We start from the raw sequence: 25,396 nt of genomic DNA, 5'->3' as shown, positions 1-25,396 counted from the left end.
TCATTGGAACCTCACTTTTTAGAGAGGTTCACTCATCTTCAATACCAAGTTTTCCTGATTTGTATCCAGGATAAGTCGTCTTATTCTAAAATTCCAACAGTATGTAGCTGTAGAAAGACCCCATTATTTGTAATCTGTAGAGTGCTACTTAACCCCCATATCTGAATTTACTTGTAAATTTTTATCATAAATAGTAGATATGATTGTGTCTAGTTCCTTAAGTGTTTTAACATTTTAGAACTCTAAATGTGACTTCACGTTTCAGCTTCAAGTGGAGTAGCATTTGGAGGACATGAATTAAGTTGTCATCCATGCCATGCACCACATGATTGGGGCGGGGGGAAGGTATACGAACAAGATTAAACCTTAATCACCACCACCACCCCCAAACCTTAATCACCACCACCACCCCCAAACGAAGCAGGGTGTTAAAAAGGTGTTTAGTGTTTTGGCAAGCCTGAGATAAATATGCCCTTTCTGGGTGGATTTTAAATGACTGACTGCGTACCATAGACACATACCCATACCACACATGTGATTTTGCTGCCTTCGGTGAATATAGCCCTTGATAAAAGTGTGTGCTCTAGGGGGAATTAGCAAGACAATGAAAATTGCAGAACATGCGCTCCTTTTTCCAGTCTTTGCATGTGGTTTGGATTTTGTGGGATCAGCCCCATGTGTATCAGAACCGTACAACCCTGCTTTATTTCGGTGGCACTGTTCCAGATATAAGCACCAGCTTGCATCCACAGATGGTGAGTCCACTAAAAACAGTTGCTTACCAATGCAGCCTAACACCAAGATAATAAAAAGGAGAGGTAGGATTTAGGTGTTTCCTTTATTGCTAAGGGCTCGTTTCTTTCAAGCCCCTGGATAAGTAGACTGTAATATGTATCTGGTGGTGTCATCTGAGCAAATGTCTCGCTTCAAACTTTGAAAGTTTATGCTGCATTGCAGCACATTGTTAAAGATTTATAAAACTGAAAATAATCTCAACACTCTTTCTAAACATGGAACTGTTTAATTATGCCATAGATTTAGGTAGTGCCATGCTGTGCTCTTTAATCTGGTGAGGAGCCCCTCCCTTCCCCCACAGAGCATTTGGAAATGTGGGGTGTGAGGGCATGTGCTTTTAGATGTTCCAATGATTGGAGATATCTGTGTTTAGTAATGTGCTCAGGGATGCTAAACATTCTGCAGTGCTTGGGATAGTCTTACAGAATGAATACTTGTGCTGGCCAGAATGCCAGTAGCATCCCCAGTGGGAAACACTAGTGGGGTAATGACCAATCAGGTATCCCACACAACCATTAACTGAAAATATCTTGGCCGTTGATCATTAACATAGTGTTTATCCACCTGTCATTTAGATTCCATGAGAACTCCCACCTCAACCTCTATGTAAAGATTGTAGAGCATGAGCTGTATATGAATATATATACATTAACTTAATTTTGTAATTTTAGAGGAGTTTCTTAAATTTTAGTAAGAAAAATTCTGATGTGTCCCCAAATCAAAACTGAGAGTAGGAGTAATCCTTTTGACCAGGCCAGTGGAGGGAAAGCCTATCTGCTTCTTTATTGTTGGTCCTAATTTTATTTATTACTGTAGTACCAGAAAAACTACCTGATCTTGCTATCTTTGTTTGAAGTTCATGTATCCTACATCATTATTTCCCATGGGTGTTAGAGCATATGTAAAGAATTTTGTGGAAAGATCAGACCAACTAAAACTTGGCAAAATGACTTGTGGTGGAGCTGCTGGTGTTCACTTTAAGACCTTATGATGGGAGGCTCACAGATTTATCCATTTATGCAGACCTTGTCAATAAGCTTATTTTAAAGAAGTTCACTTTTACATGCTACTGGGTTGTTACAGTCATCCTCAGTAAAAGTATTCATTTTACTAGTTACCTGCTTTTTCAAAGAGTTGTGTGAACTTTGAGTCTGCTATGAACCTGATTTAGAACCTTAAAATAATTTATTCTAAATTCCTATTAATCTGTTTGCAAATGGTTAATCACTTTTTTAATGTTAATTATTAGTTCTGGTCTCAGGAGATGACGTTTCCTCACTGTCTTCAAATTTAGGAGTGATCAAGATTTAGAATTTAGAGTCTGAAATCTCCTATTCATGGATTCTAGCCTTTTATATTGTCTGAACCAGGTAGTGGTTTTCAGCCCTAACTATTTGTTGGTTCAGTTTCTGAATCAGTAAGTAGTAGAGAAAGAAAAGCATATCCAGGACACTGGTCAGCCCCCCTCTCCCCTCATTTGAATTTCGAGTGTGATATGTCATTGTTGGCTTCTGTGTATGTAATTTGGAGCTGCATTTGTTATTGGAATTTTTGAATCTTGAGCTGGGGTTTTTCCATCTCTGCTATGTGCCTTTGGAACCATAATTGAGAGAGATACTTGCTTTATTTTCTTCTTTATGACAGCCATTTTGTGACTTAAAAAAACAAAAACAAAAACAAAAAACTACTACCAGCAGGAAATGAAAGAAACCTAGGTTTTTATATTTTAATATGATTAAAGACTTTGAAACATGTCTAATCTTGCTTCTCAATAAACTTCAGTTCTTCAACTTGTGGATTTGGGATTGGGGAAAAAACTTTTTTTAAAAACACCTCAAATTAGAAATACCACATGTTCTCACTTATTGGTGGGAGCTAAAAATTAATATATAAATTCACACACACACACACACACACAAACGGGGGGGGGAGAAGATATAACAACCACAACTACTTGAAGTTGATACGACAAGCAAACAGAAAGGACATTGTTGGGGGGGAGGGAGGTTTTGGTGATGGGGAGCAATAATCAGCCACAATGTATATCGACAAAATAAAACTTAATAAAAATAAATAAATAAATAAATAAAATAAAAAATAAAAACACCTCAAATTATGTCTCATTTCTCGATCCTAGTAGTATCAGTCAGAGAGCCTTTAAGGCCTACGATGTGTGTCAGAGTATCTCTTAATCACAAGAAAATGTTTCATAAAGACTTAACTTCTGTTTCTGAAGTAGGAAGTAATGTGTGCCATGGTGCCCTGGCTGGACACTTAGACCTCCGTCAGCTAAATTTTGGCACAGTTCATGTTAGTCTGTGTCCTCAGTACCTTTTCAGCTGTGTTAGGAAGAATCCAGGATAGATGACTCTTCAGCTTCTACATATTTCTCTTAAAAAATGGTGAGAAGCACACATTTCTTAATTTTAAGCAACTATAAATTGCTGTGTGGCTCTGTTATTTTCCTTTGGTACAATGATATAAAAGTACCCAGATTTGAGTGTCTTTCCATATGCTTTATAAATCTGGGTTTTCTTAAATGATAAATTTTAAAACTACCTTGAATAAGTTTTGTGGGTTTTTTTTTTTTTTTTTTTTTAACTTCCATCAGTTGTCCCACAGTCACAGAGTGTGTGTGTATGTTTTGTGACCGGTACAAGCGCACATGTCTAAGAGGAAGCATGCTGTGGCCACGCTGCTAACTAGCTTTGCGTTTATGGGAAAGGCTCATGAGGTTATCAAGAGAAGGGTACTCAGCTAAGAATAATTTTCTTTTGTTCTGTTTTTCAGATCAATGTCCGAGTTACCACCATGGATGCAGAGCTGGAGTTTGCCATCCAGCCGAATACAACTGGAAAACAGCTTTTTGATCAGGTTGGTCTCTGTGAATGTGAGAGAAAATTTTAAAATTCTGTTAACTTGAGAGAACTAAGAAAAAAATTTTGCAACATCTAAATCATTTGTTGGCTAAGTATATTACCTTGGTTTGCTCACATATACTAGAGAGAAGGATCTTTGCAAAGGTGAAGATACTGTACTATTTCATGATAGCTTTACAAAACTCAGTAATAGACATAACGTCATGCCTAGTAGGTGTTATGTACAGCCAGGTGGAAGCAGTGTGTCACCAGGCACAGAAGCCGAGACTGAGGAGAGAGATTGTGCCAGTCAGTATGAGACATTGCTGGCCTGTGCGTCTCACACCCTGTGTGAGAGAAGGGGCTCCGTACTCCCACCATCTCCTCTGCCTCTGGAGGAAAACTCATCTCACCTGATGGGTGGATCAGTCCTTCACTGTCCCAGTTGGTGCAGTTTCTAATTTCTAAATGGCCATACCAAACACGTATGAAAAAGAGAAATGAATGATTTAGAGAAAATAATTCAACACCTATTAAAATCAGAAGACTTTTAATAAATATTTATTAGTGATATTAATATTCATTAAATATTTGTTTTTTCCTAATCACAGCTGTTCCAAATACAATCTTGTCTTAATGGCTCAGTCTTTTGCCAGTCAAGAACTGACCAAAAACCATTATTTGGCATTGTTTTTACAGCTTTATGTCACAAGTCAGCAAACTTTCTTCGTAGGGCCAGATAGTCAGTATTCTAGGCTTGCAGGCCGCACTGTGGCTGTCATAACCATTCAACTCTGCCGTTGTAGGGTTGAAAGTCGCCTCACACTTGTGAATGAGCCAGCCTGGTTGTGCTCCAATAACACTATATATGGATACTAAAATTTTCATGTGGGTTGCTTTTTTTCTTAACCATTTAAAAAATGTAAGCCCATTCTTAGCTTGTGGGCTGCACAAACAACAGACAAGATTTGGCCCATGGGCCATAGCTTGCTGCCCCTGCTTTATTTAAAAACTTCTTCTGTAGTTCAAAGCCAGCTCTGCTAATGTGTGCAGGAGCAGTGTGGGTGTGGCATTTGGGGGAGGGGGGAAGGCTGGCGATGATCAGACACCTTGTTCTGTTTCAAAATGTCATTAGGCTCTGTGATCCCCCACATTTGTTTCTGTTCTGATATTCTGTAGTGTTTTCTTTTGTTTCTTAACAAAACTCTGTAGATGTTCAGCTCCAGTAGGCAGATCTCAGTAAAGAATGCTCATTTCTGTAAAAAAAAAAAAATTTTTCTGATGTGTTTTAAATGACCCCTCCAGATGGAAACAGGTAGAGTCACTAGATCCCACCTTAGAATTTGCATTAGCAAACACAGTCCTCCTCCTTCCCTCCCCTCCTCCTGACTTTTAGTGAACTCCATGGGCCAGAGGTGCCCTCACGGTGCTGGCCAGTAACTCAGGCCCTGGAAGGCCCACCCCACCTCACCTCACCCCCAGCATCCATGAGCTCATTCAGGTGTTGGTAAAGACTTTTTTCTTGAGAGGGGCAACACAGAATACAGCCTTGTTCCTGTGTATCTCCCCGTGACACCTGAAGGTGCATGGCCAAGTTCTGACAAGAGAGAGCCACGATGAAGACTGGAATAACTTTTCTATGGGGCCGTTCCAAGTTCTAGAGAGAGCAGGGTCTGCTTTTCTGGGCTAAGTAAATTCTGCTGTGGGGCAGGGATCCAGCAGTGGAGGAGGACCAGATGGGAGTTACTAGTCACTTGCACCATAGCTTGCTCTTCTGGGAGGCCCCACTGGTAGACGTGATACTCTGCATCTGAGCACCAGACCTGGAAATTTGGGTGGTGACTGGGAAACTGGGAGGTAGAATTTTAGGACATTTAGAGGCTACAGGGGACTCCTCGTGCTCAGTCATATCTCCCTCTCATCCCCAAAAGGGAGCACCCAGTAGTGCTGGGCCGGCTGTGTGCAGCCAAGCGCACCTGCCAGGGCGTGCCCGTTGATGCCTGCAGGTGGTCGTGGTCACGCGGCTGGTCATCTTGACTCCCTCCACTGCTGCGCTGAGCTCGTTCTCGGGCTCTGCCTTACCCAGAAAGAAAGGTATTTACTGCTCTGACTGGACTTAGGATGAAAATCTAAAGGTTTCTCCTGAAAGATAATCCTGAAGTAAGTCAAATGGAGCCAGCTAAGCCCTGTGTGGCATGGTACTTAGACCATGGACCTGGGCAGGGCCCTGGCTTCCACTGTTGGCTCCGCCTCCAGCCAGTATGCCCGTTGTCACCCTCCCTGGCACCAGAGTCCTTACCTGTGAGTAGTGGGGCCTCCACAAGCAAAAAATTTTTTAAAGCAGAGATGGAAGTTCTAGAATAAGTGGAAAAACTAGATCATAGTTACAGGGAAGTTTCTGATGGAAGCTCATTCATGGGCCAGACTTTTTCCCATTACTAAAATATGGTCTTGAATGGAATAGGTTGAAAGAGACTTTGGAGGTGAATTGGCCTTCCCCTCTTCCCTCACCCCGTCTGTCACCTCTTCTACGGCAGCCGTCCCCCACCTCCTTTAGAACCCCTGGAGTGCTATTGCTCCATCTGCAGCTAGATTCCAGCCCAGGGCCTCGTTTGACAGAGCATCACGGGACCATCAGTCACACGGAGGGGCAGAGCTGGCACTGGACTGCAGCACAGGCTTCCTGACAGCCCAGTGCGGCTCATCCACACCTGAAGCTCCTCACTAGGTGTGGAGAAAGAGCTTCTCTGTGCCTCTCATTTCTGTCATCAAAAAGGATTTTCTAGCTGTTGCTCGAGACTGAGCAAAGTAGACATGTTCCTGCCTTTCCTTTTTAAGAATCTGCCATTTAAAGCACCATGGAGGCAGAGATGAGGGGACAGAACCCATCCCTGTAAAATCCTCCTTCTGTGGTATGTCAGCATCAGGTTAAGCTAAGGACATGGGGATGGTAAGGAGCCTTTTTGTAGGAATGCTGCATCCTCCGTTGGAGGGAGGGCCTATAGGTTAGTTTTTAGAATGGATTGAAGAAAGGAAGATTGTTTAATTCTAATGTGTTTCAAGGAAGCCATAATGATAGAAGTAGGGCTTTGGAAGTAGATTGCAGATTCCTGTGGTAAAGTCGTACAGTAGATCAGGGCAGCTCGGGATGGATTTTCACAGAAAGCATGAGGATCTTGGGTTGACGGCATGGTGCAGTTACAGAATCTGATTTCCCCTGTGGAAGGGGGTTGAACACATCCTAGCAGATGCAGAGGAGGACTCTTGCTGTGGCCCTTAGAATCAGCGAGAGTCTGACAGCGATGTAAGAGGGAAGTCAAGTGCACAGGCAGTTATTTTCAACTGGTTTCCATCTAGGCTGAGGCTGCACTTGGATGAATGAAGCGGAAAGACCAGGTTGGAGAGAGAGTGATTGCTTAGTGATTGCTTATACGTGTGGGGCTTCCTTGTGCATCTTTGCAACAACCTAAAGAGGAAGGAAAGGCAGGTAGTATATCAGAAGGCAAAGTAGAGGTTTGTGGGGAGTAAGAAATTAGCAGGATTGGATATAGAAGCCTGGTCTTCGAATTCAGCTTTCTCTGCACATAGCTGTCAGAAAAACAAAAGACATAGGGTTTCTCAGAAGACTTGGGAGCAAAGCACTGTGTAAGCAATTTAAATTTCATATCATTACATGATGAAGAATCTTGGTTATAGTCTCTCCCCTCCATCTCTTTTTTGGGGGTGAATGGAAAGAGGGGATAAACAGTTCAGTCCTTGTTATTACATAAACGGAGACCTCTGGAGTTTTTGCAAGCATCTAGCCCCACAACAGATGAGGAAACAGGCCCAGATCAGGAGTTTATTTGGAATTTCAGGCTATGCTTTAAGCAAGTGCTCCATATACCTGATTTGTCGTTTCTGGTGTGTTCAATCCTCTTTCCCTTTAAATAAACCATACATTTGAAGAATGGTAACTTTTTTTTCCCAAAAGTTTAACATTAATTGTCGTGGAATTTAAAATTACATGTCAAAGCCCCAGGACTCAGTTTTGATGAAGTTCAGCTTGTGTTTCCAGCAAGTTCGACTATCACTGCTTTTCTGTTCCCAAGACAAATGAGAGGAACCAGCTCAGGGCTCTCTCTGTAACACACCACAAGAGATTTTTTTCCTAGTGCAGAGGAGAAGTTTCAAATGTGAAATCCTGGCGTAGGGTTGGGAGGCCTAAAGAATCCCAGTCACCCCTTGGAATGTCTAAAGCTGAGTGTCCCCACACCATGCTATCCTTGCCACCTTGGGAATCTGCCACCACCTGTTTCCTGCCTCTCCTGGGACTGCTGTTGCGCTGTTTCTGGTGAGCCAGGTTCCGGACAGCTGGCTGAGAGGCAGCCAGAGGAGGCCCAGGGGTTGTGCTGGTTTTCTTCACGTGAGCAGCCTGGTGGGCAAGGGTGGGCCTCACAGCCCTCTGCGTGCGGGCACAACCCTCTGGGAGTACAAAGCAGCAAGAGTGAGATTTTATAAGATTCAAGGATAAACCTGAATCTGTTCAGACTTACATTAAAAATAAACGGTTATGGCTTTGGTATGATAGCCTCTGTTAGGAACGGGTTGCTGGAGACAGTGCCAGAGGGCACTGCCCCATGGGTTCAACTGAGCAGACAGACGTCTCATTCTCCAGGGGACTTTGCCAGACCACGAGTGGCCGCTGCCCATTTGAGGGAGTTTCTTATGACTGTGTGGGCCCCTTTGTCTCACAGGTGGTTAAGACTATCGGCCTCCGGGAAGTGTGGTACTTTGGCCTGCAGTATGTGGACAATAAAGGATTTCCTACCTGGTTGAAACTTGATAAAAAGGTAAGTCAGGGTTAACTATTTACAGGCTGTTAATTGGGTGTTGACATTGAAACTGGAGCACTGTACTCTGTCTTTTGTTCCTTTTTATTTGTGTAGAAGTTTGTATAGACAGACAGGTTGCAAGTTTCCAGTAAATGGGGATATGGGTTAGAAATTAGATCCTGGCATTTTCTCCTGATTGCTCACTCATTGGGGCATATGGGGGTTAATTGCTTAGCTTTTAGTTGACCTTAGTTTTTTTCTATGAGATTGTTAATCTTACAAACCATGAATCACCTACTGTTTTGTAAGAACCTGTTTTTGCTTTGTTTGAACCTATGATAGATTATCTTCCAGCTCTAGAGATTGGATAATTCCATTAGCAGTTATAAAGAAAAGGGAGCTAAATGTGTTTTCTGCCACAGCCCTCCCTTCCTCCCATGTCCCAGGAACAAGTTGAGGTGATTGGACAAGGGAAGGAGTGCAGGAGTGGGAGGAATTATTAAGAATCCATTCCATGGTCTGGGGCCAGACTGGATGTGGGCAGATTGCAGGGCACTGTGGGGATCATTTCCAAATTTGAGTTTTCTGGGGTTGACAACATCGTCCTTAGAAAATGTGGGCTGGGGCTTAGATTCCAGCTGAGTATAAGAGTGCAGGAGTGCTTCTGACTGACCTTTTTTTTTTTTTTGTCTCCCATGCTAAAACGACAACTTTCAAAAAAAAAAAAAATTACCTCTACCTGAGGGCCTCTTGAGTCAGCGTTTAGAAACCTGTGGTTAAGAAGTAGGTCTTTGCCTTCCGAATGTGTAATCAGAGTTTGGGTTCTGTTGTCCAGGTGTCTGCCCAGGAGCTCAGGAAGGAGAATCCCCTCCAGTTCAAGTTCCGGGCCAAGTTCTACCCTGAAGATGTGGCTGAGGAGCTCATCCAGGACATCACCCAGAAGCTTTTCTTCCTCCAAGTGAAGGAGGGAATCCTTAGCGACGAGATTTACTGCCCTCCTGAGACCGCAGTACTCCTGGGTTCCTACGCAGTGCAGGCCAAGTTTGGAGATTATAACAAAGAAATGCACAAGTCTGGGTACCTCAGCTCTGAGCGGTTGATCCCTCAAAGGTAAGCAGTGGGTGGTCTGGGTCAGAGTAGTCCTACCGTCCTTGCAGGGAGGAATTGGTTGTGTTAGAAGCAGCACAGTCAGAAAGCACAAGGACTTTGTCAACGTCCAGTGCTCTTTCAGGTGGGGACTCTAGTTGTTTCCTAAGTGCACTGGACTTCAGAACATCCTGACCTGGCAGATTACCTCTAAGGCACTAATGGTCGACCTGAAACAACCTGGGAAGGAGAGTGGCCCTTCCTTGTGGAAACGGACAGCAACTCATTTGGGGATGCCTTAATGTAATGAAACTTCTCGTGACCTCACTGCTTGCTTAGCTCTTCCTGGTGGGTAATAATTTGGCCCCCGTTAAATGTTTTTATTCACTAATAGTCAAAAATTACCCCTTTTGGAATAAAAGGTCACTTAGAATACCTGTTTTTTTATTTTTCCAGCAGGACTGGGTTTGTCTTGTTCAAAATGCTAAATCTTCTGCTTTAATCCTCATAAATAGAAATGCTCCACATCAGGAAGGAGAAACAAAAGCTCCTTGTGAGTGACTTATTTGAAAGGAAAGTAAGGATTTGAATGTGGGTAGAAAGTGGACCCTGTCAAACGTATCTTATGGCCCTGGCGGGTGACAGTATTATCTTTTCTCTTGCAATCCAGAGTCATGGACCAGCACAAACTTACCAGGGACCAGTGGGAGGACCGGATCCAGGTGTGGCACGCAGAGCACCGTGGGATGCTCAAGTGAGTGCTGGGCCCAGCATCTGGAATCTGGGCCCCCTTGGCCTTTCCAGCGTGTCTTCTTTTCGCGTGACTCCATTAGCACTTTCAGAGTGGTTAGCATCAGGCTAGGACCTGGTGAAGTACTGAGAGGGAACTGAACTGGAAGTGAGGGTTCTTTTGAGGGGTGGGGAAAGCCTGTTTTTTTGTTTTTTTGTTTTTTTTTAAACAAAGCAGGTATTCTTGCCTGGGGAAGGAAGGTGGTGTAAGCCTTCAAGTCCTCAGAGCTTTCCCAGTCCTTTCAAGTAGATAAAATCTTGTGTCTAAAACTGAGTCTGGGGGAGCTCTGTTTCCAGCAATCAGAGTGTTATTTTTCGTCCCTCTGTCAAAGGAGGTGCTGGTTTGCTCATTGTTTATAAGGCGGTGTTCTCCAGAAGTGCGTATAAATAAAAACAGTGGCTCCAACTGGGAAATGCTGACATTGGAGCAGCACCACTGAAGCATGAGGAGGGGCTTGGGGGATGTGTGGCCATGGGGCTACTGAGTATGAGATTCCTGATTCTGGGCACTGTTGTCCCAAACCGTCCGCTCGGGCCTCAGCAGCAGTTCTGTGCACTGTCCCAGCCTCGGAAGTTCACTTGCAGTTTGGGCCTCAGAGACATGCTGCTTCAGAGTTTCCCTTCTGGCCTGTGCATCCTTTGGAGAAGGAAAGTAACTCAGAGCCTGGAGGGTAGCGGGATGAGAGACAAAGAGTGTGCCTAGCAGTGAAGTTTTTAAAAATCTTTCTTCAGAGAAAGCAGGATGAGTCAGGTCTTCCCAAGCGTGTGGGGCACATCAGTGGTTGGGGTCCAGGACAGCACAGAGACCCTCCCAGCCTTGCTTGCAGGCCTTGCTGGCCTGCCGTGAAGCTGACTTCTGGCTGCCCAGGCCCTGCCTGCCTGTGCTCAGGCCGGCAGGGGAGTCAGCTGGGGGATGGGAGACAGCAGCTGGGGAACGCTGTCAGCCATCCTGCAGGACTTGCCTGAACCCTAACGTCTTGGTAGAGGTGTTGCTGTTTGCGGTATAGGGCGCGACTGGTGACTGCCTGTGATTTGCCCTTCCCAATTAGAGACAACGCTATGTTGGAGTATCTGAAGATTGCTCAGGACCTGGAGATGTATGGAATCAACTATTTCGAGATAAAAAATAAGAAAGGAACAGACCTTTGGCTTGGAGTTGATGCCCTTGGACTAAATATTTATGAGAAAGATGATAAGTAAGTTGAAATTTACAATTCTCTGTTAGTTGGGGGGTAGCAGTCCTGGCAATGATCGTAAAAGTGGCAGCTGTACATGTTGGTTATTTTTGAAGTATTTATTTAGCAATTTACTGGCCCAAAGTGTGAGTCTTTAAGGGCTTTTGGATGGCACTGTGGTCATTTCAGAGGCATGCATTATCTTCTGTCCTGTCACCATAGCCTGCTTAATAGTACTATGGCACAGTGGGAGGGCCAGGAAGGGCAGGGACCTCACCAAGTCAGGCCTGGAAAAAGAAGACAGAAGAGAGTGGCAGCTGCCAGAAGACACACTGAGGCCCCACCTCCAACCACCTGCAGGTATCAGCACATCCATCGCCACCAACCAGGCGGCCCGGCCAGTGCCAGATGCCTGGCTTGAGGTGTGTGCTAATCAACCAGGAATATTGATAGTGCAATCAGAATTGAAGATTCTGTACACAGTAGCCTGCGTGTTTGAACCATTTAGCTAAATCCTCTGAGCCCGCAGAGGGTATCTCATTGCTTCATGTTTGTTATCTTGTTTGTCGAATAAGGTGTGTGAGTGCGGAAGCAAGACAGAGGCGCTGGTCAGAGCAGGCCAGCCAGCCTGCCTTTGTCCTCAGAGACTCATGGTTACAGATACGCACGTGAGCCTGCTTTCTGCAAAGGACGTAGATACACAGGGAAAAGATAGCTCTGATTCAGCAGGGGCAAGTTTTCTGTGGCAGTTCTTGGGCTCAGAGGATAAGTTGAGATTCTAGATTCTTCCAATCAGAAGCTACTGAATTTGAGGCACTAGGAAACTGTCTCTTTGGGAAGAGAAGGGAGGGGCTCCTTCCTGTCCCTGCTCTGAGTGTCCCCGTCAGCCTGTCGCTCCACAGGGCTCCCTTGTGGTGGTTGTTGGGCTTGGGGACCGGCAGAGAGCAGCAGTGGCTCTGTCTGAGCAGGTGCCGGGGCAGGAATTCTCCTGGGGTGTTTATGCTGTCGCAGCCCTTGGGCCTGGGTTTCTGCTTCCACTAGCATGGAACAGAGTGGCCCAGAGTTCCGGGATATACCTGAGCCCCCGTAACACATGTACTGGTTCCCATCCCAGCTGCATGCTGTCCTTGTAAGGGATGGCTCTCTTGAATTTCCCATGTGGCCTCTTCATGTCACCTGCTCAAGCTCCCCCACACCTCAGATTCCCCCAAATCCCCCTCTCTGCAGTGAACGAGGGAAGTAGCACTGCCTTTGTCAAAGGATGTGCACATGAAGAGTCTGTCCCTAATCCAGCCATGTGTGCTCTTGCCAGAACCCAGGGCACAGACACAGGGACCTATGCCAGACGCTCCTAGGCCCTGCACTTAGCACCTGGCTGGGGAGACCGCGCACAGGTGCAGAAGGCCCTGTCTGCTGGGAGGAATGGCGCCTTTCAGAGGTGGATTTAGTTACATGCTTTGATGTGATAATGCTCATCCGAGAACCACAGGAATGCTTCAGAGAACCTGGAAGTGAGTTACTGAGGCCCCTCGGTTTGTTCCTGCTGAGTGCGCTAGATGCAGCGTCGGTGTGTAAGACCCCTCCTCAAAGCCCCTGAGTTGGAGGCTGTGCTGAGGAGCTGTGCAGAAAGAAAGGGAGAGCCTGTGGCCTCGTGGGAACGTGTGGGAAAGTGCCTCTGCCTTTGAACTTATTTCTTGAATGACAACATTTTGTAACCTAGCCATGGCTGGGGCTGTCCAAACAGGTTTCTCAAGCTGCACGAAACAGCCATAGGCAGGACTTGCTGCTGTCAGCTCCCGACTGCCCCAGCCCACAAAGGTGCTCATCTTTCCAAGTAAAAATTTGAGATGTGTGCGCATTCAGTCCTTCTCTTGCCCCTGCCCAACCCCATTTAGCAGGGAAATGGACACTTTCTCAAATCGGTCTTCTTCCCACAGAAATGCTGGGGCATTGGGGGGGCTTTACTTCCTGCCTCTCTTCAAAAAGAAGCATTTATGTAGACATGCCATCAGTTAGGCCCAAGTTATCCTTTTGACTACATATTGACACCTTGGTTAGCAGTCTAAGCAGGAGACTCATTTACGTCTGAGGAATGCTCTGAGAGCTGTTTAACTTGTTAGGTGTTGACTTGTCATAAGAAGTAGAACTAATAGCGGAGAATTAGATATTCCGGATATACTGTTTAAATGAGACATCTGTTATATTGAATGTGTAAATTGAGCCATTTAGAGATTTTAGTGTACTCTGCAAATAAAACAGGTATATCTATTTTGTTAAATCACTTACCTTTTTTTAGTGTTAAATAGGCTCTAACTGAGAAATGTTTCTTGGGATCTCCTTTTCTTTGTACACATAATCAGTAAGTGAGTTTATCTTTTTCCCTTTCCTCCTTTAAACCCTTAGCTTGGAAGAAGAGGAAATCAACAGAGAGGGAGAAAATAGGCAGACACCTTTCCCAACGGGCATTGTTAGCTTATGAACAGAGAAATGTCAGTTTAGCTGGGTTATAATTCTACCTGGCGCTCTCAGAACAAGAACAAAAAACAAAAACTGAAAGAACCCGATTGTGTCCCTGAATTCTTTAGTCCTTTAAAAGCACTTTTTTCCCCTTAGCTTTATCCCTCTTTGGGCTCATTCCATTGCACAAGTACTTCGGTAGGCAGGAGTTTCTGACAGTGTCCTTGGGTCAGAGCTCCAGCCCTGTGAGGGAGAGGATGCTGGGGGAGCATGTGGGCAAGTTGGGGACCAAAATGACCCAGGAAAAGTATCTTTTTCCTTTAGCTTCCTTGCATGTGGTTGCTCAGGACTGTGCGTGCTTAATCACATCTCTCTCCACCTGAGCATCACTGCACCCTTTGGCCCGCTTTCCTTCTGATCCATTGCCGAAGGAAGTTACAGGCATCTGCATACTTTGCCTGAAATGAAAATGATTGTCATTTACTACAGCTCCGTACATTTTGTTTCTCCTTTGATATAAAATTTAAATACAATGAAATGTAGTCTTAAATGTTCATTCGCTGAGTTTTGACAAATACACCTGTAAAATCCAAAATCCTATCGAGATACAGATCATTATCATCATCCTCAGCTATGTATTGTGAATGTAAGTGTTTTAACTGTTCTTTCATTTTGAAATAATTTCAGTCTCTAAATAGTACAAAGAATTTCTGTATGCCCTTCACCCAGCCTCCTCAAAAGTTAACGTCTTATATAACCACAGTCCAATGATACGGTCTATAGACCTCATTCTCATTTTAATCAATTGTCCTGTTAATGTCCTGTTTCTGCCCCAGGACCTCGTCTGGAATCGCACCTACATTTAGTTGTCACCTCTCCCCAGTTTCATGTTCTTTCTTTGTCATGACCTTGATATAATTTTTTAATTTTTTTATTAGCATATTCATTGTTACAAACCATATTTATTCTTGATGCCTCTTATCCAGTCTCTCTCCTCCTTCCTTCCCCTTCCCAACCCTCATTTCCCCTCCCCCTCCCTGGCCATTGACTTTTTAGAAAGTTCCTCAACTTGGATTTGTCTGATGTTTTCTCATGCTTAAATTCTAGTTTTGCACTTTCAGCAAGAACCCTACAAAAGTGCTGTGGTGCCCTTCCAGGGCCTTTTAGGAGGTGGCCTGTGATGTTGGTGCATCTTATCATTAGTGGTGCTAACTTTATCATGGTTAAGGTGATAGCTACCAGGTTTCTCCACGATAAAGTTACTGTCTTTCCCTTTGTAACTGGTAGGTATATTATGGGGAGATACTATGAAACTATGTAAATATCCTGATTATTTTACTTTTATCTGTTAATTCTAGCATCCATTAATGAGACTTACCTGAAAAAAACCTTTTACTGTGTTATTGGAGAAATGTTGATTTTTTTTTTTTATTCTTTTTTATGTGTGTGAATTAGAATCTTACCATAAGAAACCAATTTCTCTTTTCCATTTATTAATCTATTTATATTAATGTGGACTCACAGATATTTGCTTTAAGTCTTTAGGTTGTAATCTTTTAGTAGTGGTATTTAATTTTTTGCTCAAATTGTTCAAGATTTGGCCTGTAGGGTCCCCTTAAAGTTGGTGTCTGTGCCCTGTCATTGTGACCCCACTATTCCTTGAGTGTTTCCTTACTCTTCTGGCACCTCAAGATGCCCCAGGCTCATCCTGTGCCTTCCCCACTCCAGCCCTGGAATCAGCCACTTCTCCAAAGACCTCTGGTCCCTGTTATTTGGAGAATCCCACTTTTTTTTTTAATGTGTGGCCTAGGCAAGAACACTTAAAATGTAAATACTGTAGCCGTTGTCTCTGTGGACCTTATTCATTTCCTGTGTGTGATCTCTTGAAGAGGAGGAAAAAGAAATCCTTGTAGGCTTTAATTTTCTAACTATGGTTAAGAATTAAAGAAAGTTCTTTAACTCAGAAGTGACTCATAATTTTCATGTTTAGCCCTCAACTTTGGTACTGCAATTATGCCTATGAGTGGCTATGAATTGCTATATGAGGTTTCAAAGTCTTAAAAGGAAATAGTTTTAAGACACACCAGAAAGCAGAAGGCTGGTGGTCATGGTACATACAATCCTTGGGAGAAGGATGCCTGTCTAGCCTGGAGGCCTCAGTGTTCTGGGATCAGGAACTGCTCTGAGAGACCCATGTGAGGACAGGAGCCAGAGAATAGATCCTCACCTTCTTCAGCATCAGGAAGTGGCAGTCGGGCTACAGTGTTGACCATGTGGCTGCAGATTGAGCAACAGCCGCTTGGTTCTTGGCTCCTCTGTTTTTAACAGCATATTGCCATTGCGTTTAGGGGAAAGTGCTCTGGAGCAACAGATGCCTGCCTGAAGTCACTCTTACAGCTTTTCCGTGCAAAGAGGCCATAGGTTGAAGTCAGTGGCAGGACCAGGCAATATCCTGAGTTCCTTTCCAAAGTTCTGAGACCCATAAACAAAATTACATCTCTAAAAATTCTATATCCCATACTTGAAGATGAAATAACAGAACAAATTTCCTGAGTGTTTTGTTTTTTTTGTTTGTTTGTTTGTTTGTTTTTTGGGTTTTTTTTTGTTTTTTGTTGTTTTTTTTTTGTCGTTTTTTCGTGACCGGCACTCAGCCAGTGAGTGCACCGGTCAGTCCTATATAGGATCCGAACCCGCGGCGGGAGCGTCGCCGCGCTGCCAGCGCAGCACTCTACCAAGTGCGCCACGGCTCGGCCCCTGAGTGTTTTGTTTGCATGTTCCGAAGCATGTCAGACAGATGTGCTTTTATGGGGATTGTGATCCTATAGGACAAAGCTATAAGAAAGGATGTGTACCAAAAATTTTTGATCTTTAAAACCACAGTCTGGCCAGGCCCTGCATTCATTCCTGCAGATGTGCCATGACCACTGTTCCCCAGGTTTAGAAGCCCTCTGTCAGCCATCAGAGGCCACCCCACTGCCTTGAGCTGGCTCATGTTGTCATAGCAAGACCTACATTGCTCATCAGTTTCTATTTAAACCCGTTGGTAGGCAATAGATTCCTCTCCACCCCTGTTTTCTAAAATAAAAGATTTTATGGGATGTGGGAAGGGGTTGTTTTTGATGGCAGTATCCTTGGGTGGTAGTTTGAGGATCTACCATTACTTCTAGAATGGTCTTATTCCTGGTAAAGGTGGAGGAAATGAAGACTAGAGGGGGGAGCATGAAGTGAGTAGAGCAACGTGGTCTTGAAACCACATGATGAACTTGCCCAGGAATGCTAGAGTTCGGGCCAGTAGTGTCCTAGCATTGATCAAGTAGGACCAGGTGGGGCTTTCATTGGGGCATGTCATCTGCGGCCCTCCTGGAAATCAAAGGGTGACACGAGAAAGGCGTCTGGCCAGCCAGGGAACACGCATCCCTAGGATGGAACCAGAGGAGCAGAATCTGAGCAAGCCCTTGTCCGTTGCTGTTAGTGAGCAACTGCTTTGAGTGGTATGTACACAAAACACAAGCCGGGCTCGTTTTCATAAAGCTAATAATACTGCAGCAACTCGCATAACAGTAAGAGAGCAGTTTGTGCGGCAGAAGAGCCTGCGTGCTGAGAGGAGAGAGGCTGTCGAGGGAGTGAGCAGGCCTGGGAGGGGCCAGGAAGGAGGGATGACCGGGACCTTGTGTTGAAAGGGTGGGTTTAAACCTGGGAGTTTGGGGCTGGATTAGATGGCTAGGGACTGTTGACACATTTAAAGAGGGGACTGATAGGAAGGAAATGAATCAGGCAGACTGAAAGGGGAGGTTCTCGCAGCAAGGAAGTTGGCTAGGCTCTGGTAGTCGGCAGGGTAAGGAGGGGGTGCAGGGAGGAGTGGCAGAAAATGCCTACAAGAGACTTCAGGTGAAGGACACACCTGGTTAGGATCATAGCCAGCCCCAGGATCACCAGCCCGGGTGACCAGGTGCAGTTAGATGCTTGAAACCGAGAAAAAGTGAAGTAAATGGGAATATATCAAGGTCACAGATGCCTTACAAACAACCACTTGACATAACCTAGGATAGGCAGGAACTATTTGATAATAATGTATATCATATATTATGCTGCCTGGGCTAGCTTTATATTTTTTTACATTGAACTAATAGAAAGATGATTTGCAAACCTGTCTTAGCCAATCCAAACACACATGCATATATATACACATCTAATCATCCCACCTCTTTTTTTTTTAAACTTCAGGTTGACCCCGAAGATTGGCTTCCCTTGGAGTGAAATCAGGAACATCTCTTTCAATGACAAAAAGTTTGTCATTAAGCCCATCGACAAGAAGGCGCCTGTAAGTTCAGATGGATTCTACATAGGAGTTCTGTTTTTATTCTTCTAGCTAAATCAGTTTTCAGGATCACACTCAGGTTTCTCTGTGTGACAGGCAGCCCATGACACCAGAATTCCCTGTCTGTATGGGGAAAAGAATTGTCAGTGGGTTGCACCGAGAGTCGAGGAGCCTGTGGGCCCTGCAACTGATGCTTGCTGTGGGAGCGTGTAGTAGAGACCAGGTGTCTGTCAAAAGCTAGCTGGCTCTGCAGCCTAAGTTTTCAAATGGTTTTCATTCCTTACAGAGAAAAGGGCAGCTCAGAGTTATTGATCTTTGCCAAATGATAAGCATTTCCTAAAATATTGTTTCTGGTGTGGCATGCTAGGCTTGTGGGATATTCATGTGGAGAGCCAGCCTGCATCCCTGGGTGCGGGGGCTCTCCCTGTACCCGCTGGAGGACAGATGATGAGACCTGCCAGTCTGAAGGACTGGACTTTGACTTTCAGAGCTGTCCTGAAACTCACCCAAGTTAAGAAAGTCAGACTTGTGCCCAAAGCATCGCTAGTGCCCATAGTTTGATGTCTACCTCGCCTTCTCTGTCACGCAGGTAGACACCTGTGCTCTTTTTGTACCCTCGCTTGGCCCTGTCACATGGTCTTCACTTGGGCACTTCACATCAGTGCTGATGTGGAAAGGTCCTGTCACACACATGGGACTGGCAGGCAGTCATCCTGGGAGGACTTGGCTAGAAAAGGGACCACACTTCACATCCTGGAATTTGGAGAATATTGTTAGCTAACAATTGCTAAGACCAGTGCATGGTAGAATTTCATTTTAGTTTATTCATTCTGCTGACATTTAAACTTTCAGCTGTTCGCTCAGAACGTTGAAGACATGGCACATAACGTAGTGTGGCGGAATGGGCAAGGTTTGTTTTCTAACCAAAATCTGATTCTTAAAAACATTACTACTCGAGGAAGCTCTGTTATCCTTCTTAGAGCCTGTTCTGAATTTTACCTCAATTATGGTCTGGAAGGGACTTTGTGTTCTCATGTAATTTTTGTTCCTTAGTTACGGTTTTAAGCTTAGAGAGCAGACACGGGCCGCAGCCCATTCATGGGGTGTCTGTTATCCCCGTGGGATTGGGCACTGCCTAGGGATGGTAGGCCCACTTAGAGAGCAGTGTGTGGCGTTATTGTCCAATGACTTTTCCCCACATATGAGTTAGCCCAGGATAATTTAAAATCAGCAGGTCCAGACCTTGTTTGTGAAAGTATTTTCTGCTTTATTGAAAACGTTTCCTGCTATTTGTACACTCTGGACATCTCCTCCATGGGGAATTGCACAGTTATTTAAAATTAAACTAGTGTTTAATACAGACTCAAGCTCCATGGTAGCAGTTCACATTAATACGCATCATCACAAACTAAGGGTCATAGTGTACCCGCATTACATGAGCAGGGAGATTGGTACAGTTAGAGCAGCAGTAGAATTCTGACATTTCTCATGACAGGCCACTATCTACCCAGTGTGATGCTATCAGTTTTTCGGAACTCTTTTTTTAGGAATTTGACTAACAGTAGAGCAGAAACTCGGGACTAGACTGTTTAAGAATTAGATTTTGTGTGTGTGTGTGTGTGTGTGTGTGTGTGTGTGTGTGTGTGTGTGTGTGTTTCTTAATTTGGTGTAAGTTTAGCTTTTGAAAAGCTGAAGAATATTTCATAATTATAAAATCCCAAGCAGAGGCCATTGCAGTGCATCTGGTTGAATCGGTGTGTAGCTTTATGTGGAGTCATCAGTTAAGAAGGAAACCTTTGGTTGCATGCTATGTGCCAGGCACTGTTCTAGGATTGTGTGTACAGCACGAACAAGACAAAGTCCCCACTGTCACGCGGGCCACATTCTAGCAGAAGAAGGGGGTAAAAAATCAAACAGTATGCTCCTTGGTAGTGAATTTAACCACACAGCTGTGATTAAAAACTAAGGCAAGGATAAGGAGATGGAAAGATAGAGGGGGGACGTGTGGTCACTTCACATAGGTTTGGTGGAGGAGGCCTTGTTGCCAAGGCAGCATTTGCCTGGGGGATGGCAGTGCCATGGGCGGAACTGGTTGAAGATCCCCCACACCTCACCAGAGCTCCCCACGGCACTGCCTGGCCTCAGTCTTTGCACTTTGGGCAGAAGAAAGTAAAAATTTCAAGTTTAAACTTTTACATAAAAGAAGAAACCCCAAAAGTCAACAAGGTGTGGGATTCCTTATCTGTGTTGACTGTGGGAGACACAGTAGTGTTCAAGGAAACTCACCAATGAGCCTTTGTATAGTCCTGCCCCCCACAGCCAGGCATCTCCTTTTTAAAAGCCAGTCTCTCTTCCCTGCCAAGGTGCATATGGCAGTTTGGGGCCATATTGACCCTGGGTAGGATCTTAAATATGGCTGACACAAGCAGCCTGCCCAGGTGGCCCTGTGAGGGGCTGAGACAGTTGCCTTCTTTGCCTGTCGTCTTATGGAAAAGTCCAGGGCTCTCAGGCAACACTTTAACAGCTTTTGAAGCATTGAAAATACCCAGCTTCCCTCTCAGCTGCCATGGCCTCGGGAGTAAAGGCTGCTCTTTCCTTCCTCCTGTCTCCCCTCTGCATTCACAGGGTCTCAGGTTTGCTTTCCAGGAACTCCACTTAGGCCTGGTTGCTATTTTCAGGATGCTGATTCTCTGCCAGCTTAGAAAACCTGCCCCAGGGCTTGTCGTGTTGGGGTTTTGCATTAGGAGGCACAGGTTGGGGGCTTGGATTTAGAAATCTTTAAATATGATTTTTGTTTGTTTTTAACTAAAAGTCAGAAACTGGCTTCCTTCAGAAGCAGGGAAGGGGTGACATTTCCTACTCCCCTGCCCCCACCTTTTCTCCCCTCACCCCGCTAAGCAGTAAAGCAGTAGACTCAGTAAGGTCTCAGATTGTTTGCCAGTTGCTTACAGGACCTGTCTCCCAGGGAAGGAAGAGGAGAGGAGATCCTCACATCTGTTGACCTGCAGTGACAGTCCCTTGAGTTGTAATTGATTGATTTCTAAAGGGGAGTTGGTACTCATCTACGATTCTCTGCAGACCTTTCTGAGTCACAGGCAGGACCTGTTCAGTAGTGTGCCTGGGAAGCCGGCATACTAGATGGTTTTCTCTTGTGTAATAAGGGATACGTGGGTAATAACTCCTGTGTGTTTCAGCTCTGCGACTCCTCCCTGGGAAACCCGATGACTTAATAACAAGTGGGTGAAACCCCAAAGAGAGTCCCACCCAGGAAGTTCATGAGCTCTTGGGGCCGGGCCTCACCCTCTTGCCCAGGATTTCTGGAACAGATGAGAAGACTGAGAAGCTAAATAGATTCTTCTTAAACACGATTCACTTGCCCGGCACACAATGTCCACATAGGTCTCAGAAGTTGCTGAGGCATGTGTAGTTGTTTCTCTGTCTCAACCACCGTTTCCCCCTATTCTAAATGGTCAGAACCTGGATGCCCAAGGCCCCGTGGTTAAGAGGAACCAGGAGGACATTTAAAAATAACTTTTAATGAGTGTTTTTGAACCATATTCCTTCTCCTGTCCCTGAGTAGATCACAGCAGCCACAAGGAGGCTGGGAACCAGAATTGTCTGTCACCTGTGCCCTGAATTTCCCATCACCAGGCATAGATTCCTGAATGCTGTGATTCTGCTTTCCTTTTCCAGAAGGCTTCTCGAGGTGGTTCTGTAGGGCACCTTGCTGTCTGTGAGTGGCCACTTTGTGTATCAGCCAGTGTTTACTGTGTTACACACTGCTCCAGGTTCCTTTTAAACACTCTCTGTCCTAATCTTCACAACAGTCCCCATTTTAAAGCTGAGGACACCAGGGCTGAGTGATGGAGTGACCTGTTCCAGGTCATGGGGCTCACATGGGACAGTGCTGTGTGAACAGTGTTCACTGAGCACCGCAGACCCTTAGCATCAGTCTGGTCCTGGGAAGGTAGAGAGGAGTGAGCTGATGGTCTAAGGGGAGGGGAGTGCTAGTGACACTGTGGTGGCCATCTCCGTCGAGTACAGCGGGACATGGAGCAGGGCTGGCATCCTGGGTTAGCTGGGGTGAGATGATGACATTCCAAGGATATAGGGAATGCTCCCAGGGATGAGAGAGTGCAGTTCAGGTGAACGGGGGGAGGCTGGGGCCCAACTAGAAGGCCTTGGAGTGTGCCAGGTGCAGGTTGTAGAGCTCGCCCTGGGGCTTACAGGCTGACAGTGAAGGCGCCTCATGTGCTGTTAGTGGCGTGGGAGGAGAAGGGCTGTGCAGAGGGGACAGGAAGCGAAATAGGAGATACTGATGCAGTCCAGGCAAGAATGGGGGGTGGGAGAAGACAGCAAAAGATGGTACCCCGGAAGAGCAGGCAGCGCGTGGACTCCAATGGTAATGTGTCTCCCAAGGCCAAGAGTGACCTCGCCTGGGAAAAGCTGTCTAACTCTGTCAGTGTGCATGCACACACACGCAAAGACCACGCACATATGCATGCACCTGCACACCTACGCACAGACAGCACACATGGGCACCTACACAGACCACATGTGCACACACATGCACACACACACACACGTGCGAACAGACAGGCCCCACACGTGCACATGCTCTCACACATGCACACACATGCTTGCACTCATGCATATTCAGATCGTGTACACACAGACTGTACACACTCTTGTCCCAGACAGTACACATCCCCACTACTGAGAACTTGTGTTTCTGGCCCCTGTTCTCTGTTATGTTTGTCCTTTGAGAAGAGGATCTAGAACTTTGTGAAGTATGGTTTTGGAGAAAGAAAGCCAAACGAAGGGGTTCCCAAGTCTGAGTCACCCTGTTCTGTTTTGTAGGACTTTGTGTTCTACGCCCCCCGCCTGAGAATTAACAAGCGGATCCTGCAGCTCTGCATGGGGAACCACGAGCTGTACATGCGCCGCAGGAAGCCCGACACCATCGAGGTGCAGCAGATGAAGGCCCAGGCCCGGGAGGAGAAGCACCAGAAGCAGCTGGAGCGGTGAGCGGCCAGGAGGCTGAGCAAGCAGGGCCTGCGTCCTCCTGGCCCGGGTCCCAGGACAGCCTTGCCCGCCAGCACAGTCGGGCCCCTGTGCTTATTTCCCACCCGAAGGGCCTGGTGAATCCAACCCAGCAAACGCATCGAGGCTGTGGAGGCCATGGGCCCTGGACAGCTACCTTGTAGTGCCGCTCCGGGGCCGAGGGCAGGGCGGCCTCAGGGAGCTGGGGGAGGGAGGGGCTGCCACCCCTCAGTCATAGACCACCAGGGCATGGGTCTGGGCCCCTCATGCAGCCACACAGGGACAACTGAGTCACAGCTGCTCGTCCAGGGGACCTGGGCTGGCCCACCTGCCAAAGTATGTGGGCCTCTCACTTGCCTGCTGGAGTCTAAGCCTTCTCACACCTCCTCCTTCCTTCCCTGTACCAGGCAACAGCTGGAAACGGAGAAGAAAAAGAGAGAGACTGTTGAGCGCGAGAAGGAGCAGATGATGCGCGAGAAGGAGGAGCTGATGCTCCGGCTTCAGGACTACGAGCAGAAAACCAAGAAGGCAGAGAAAGGTCGGCAGCAGCACCCCTCCTGTGGGCATGCGTGCTGGGCCCAGTCTTAGCGTGTCTAGTTACGTGTTGCCACAGAGAGAGACGGGCTCAGTATACACACAGGCAGGAAGGAAAACTTTCTCCAAGAATATGTGTCTTGGTTTTAACACAACACCCAAAAATATAAACTTGTAACAGAGAAATGATGAAACAGTTATTTGGACTAGAAAACGGTTCTGTACCTTATTAATTTCTGTTCATTGTTTTATGTACATTTTCTTTTGTAATTTTCCCACACCTCTTTGGGGCAGGTACTGAATTGCCCATCTTCCTGATAAGGGTGTTAAGGTTTAACGAGGCAGAGTATGTGCCCATGGGCACACTGGTGAGTGCAGAGCCGTGCTTCTTGGCCCTGGCCTCTAGATGGCAAGCCAGGGGCCTCGGCACATACACGCTCGTCTTCTCTGCACGTCAATTGTGTTACACGCGAGTCCTGGCCCTCGAGGGGCTTTCAGTCCAGACGGCAGATGGCTGTGTTCATTGGCATTCCTTTACAGACACTGGCAGGACACTGCTGTGTCCTAAGCGGGGTGCCTAGGTGGCATGGGGACGGCAGTGATGCCTGCACAGCAGTTCTGAGGAGTGTAGTGCCGGGAGTGTGAGGCTCAGGCCCTCTGGGGAGAGGGACGTGGCCACTTTGCACGGTGCTCCTGCCTATCTGGAGGAGGCTGTCATGGAGGCCTGGGAGGAGGAGGAGGTCCCAGCAGCCTGTAACTCCTTGGGCTAGCGCTTTGTGACCTCAATCAGTTCCCCCTGGGGTGGGAATGGAAGGTGGGACTCGAGAGCCCCGGCCTGAGGGCTTGAGCAGCTCTGCCTTGGTGTTTTCCCGCAGAACTCTCTGACCAGGTTCAGAGAGCCCTGCGGCTGGAGGAGGAGCGCAGGCACGCGCAGGAGGAGGCCGAGCGGCTGGAGGCCGAGCGCGTGGCCGCACTGCGGGCCAAGGAGGAGCTGGAACGGCAGACGGTGGATCAGATAAAGAGCCAGGAGCAGCTGGTAGGAAGTGCCCGAGTTTCAGGATGCTGAATTATAGAGAGGCTGCTTCTGGGGACTGAAAAAGTGACACCTGCCTTGTAGTAATTCTCATCTGGGGGCTGTAAGCCGATCCTGCTAGAGGGTGTGAAGCTCCTGGTGGGGAGGGTGCTGTGCTGTTGTCTGAACTGCCAGCCAGGGAAGTGGACCTGGGTACCCTGTCCCACAGAGACACGGGAGGCACAGATGGACCCTCCTGGCTGCAAGGAGAGCGGGAGGCACAGGGGGTGTCCCCATGGAGGCCCTTCACGAATGCAGGTGCACAGTTGCTCACAAATGGGCTCTGTTGAGAGCATTCCAGCACTCACTGTAGCTCTGCGTTCCCTCCCAGGCTGCAGAGCTTGCAGAGTACACTGCCAAGATCGCCCTCCTGGAAGAGGCAAGGCGACGCAAGGAGAACGAGGTTGAAGAGTGGCAGCACAGGGTGAGTCTGCGTGGCGGGACCCCCGCGGCTG

General features: G+C 46.4%; 1 protein-coding gene across 2 annotated transcripts in view; it reads left to right on the top strand.

Moving 5' to 3' along the window:
• EZR (ezrin) overlaps nucleotides 1-25,396 on the top strand; it is a 48,985-nt gene that overhangs the window by 20,361 nt on the left and 3,228 nt on the right. The window contains exons 3-12 of one of the 2 annotated variants that reach the window (XM_063096885.1): nucleotides 3,586-3,669; nucleotides 8,390-8,485; nucleotides 9,303-9,577; nucleotides 10,224-10,307; nucleotides 11,392-11,538; nucleotides 18,199-18,295; nucleotides 23,153-23,316; nucleotides 23,743-23,873; nucleotides 24,745-24,905; nucleotides 25,273-25,365. In XM_063096885.1, the coding sequence (XP_062952955.1) occupies nucleotides 3,586-3,669; nucleotides 8,390-8,485; nucleotides 9,303-9,577; nucleotides 10,224-10,307; nucleotides 11,392-11,538; nucleotides 18,199-18,295; nucleotides 23,153-23,316; nucleotides 23,743-23,873; nucleotides 24,745-24,905; nucleotides 25,273-25,365 (1,332 nt within the window). Of the gene's footprint in view, nucleotides 1-3,585; nucleotides 3,670-8,389; nucleotides 8,486-9,302; nucleotides 9,578-10,223; nucleotides 10,308-11,391; nucleotides 11,539-18,198; nucleotides 18,296-23,152; nucleotides 23,317-23,742; nucleotides 23,874-24,744; nucleotides 24,906-25,272; nucleotides 25,366-25,396 lie in introns of those variants that run through there. The other variant, XM_063096886.1, reaches the window with a different exon arrangement.

Source organism: Cynocephalus volans, chromosome 5, assembly GCF_027409185.1.
Source record: "Cynocephalus volans isolate mCynVol1 chromosome 5, mCynVol1.pri, whole genome shotgun sequence".
NCBI lineage: Eukaryota > Metazoa > Chordata > Mammalia > Dermoptera > Cynocephalidae > Cynocephalus > Cynocephalus volans.
The sequence above is the reverse complement of the archived record's forward strand: the minus strand, read 5'-3'. Positions and strand labels throughout refer to the sequence as shown.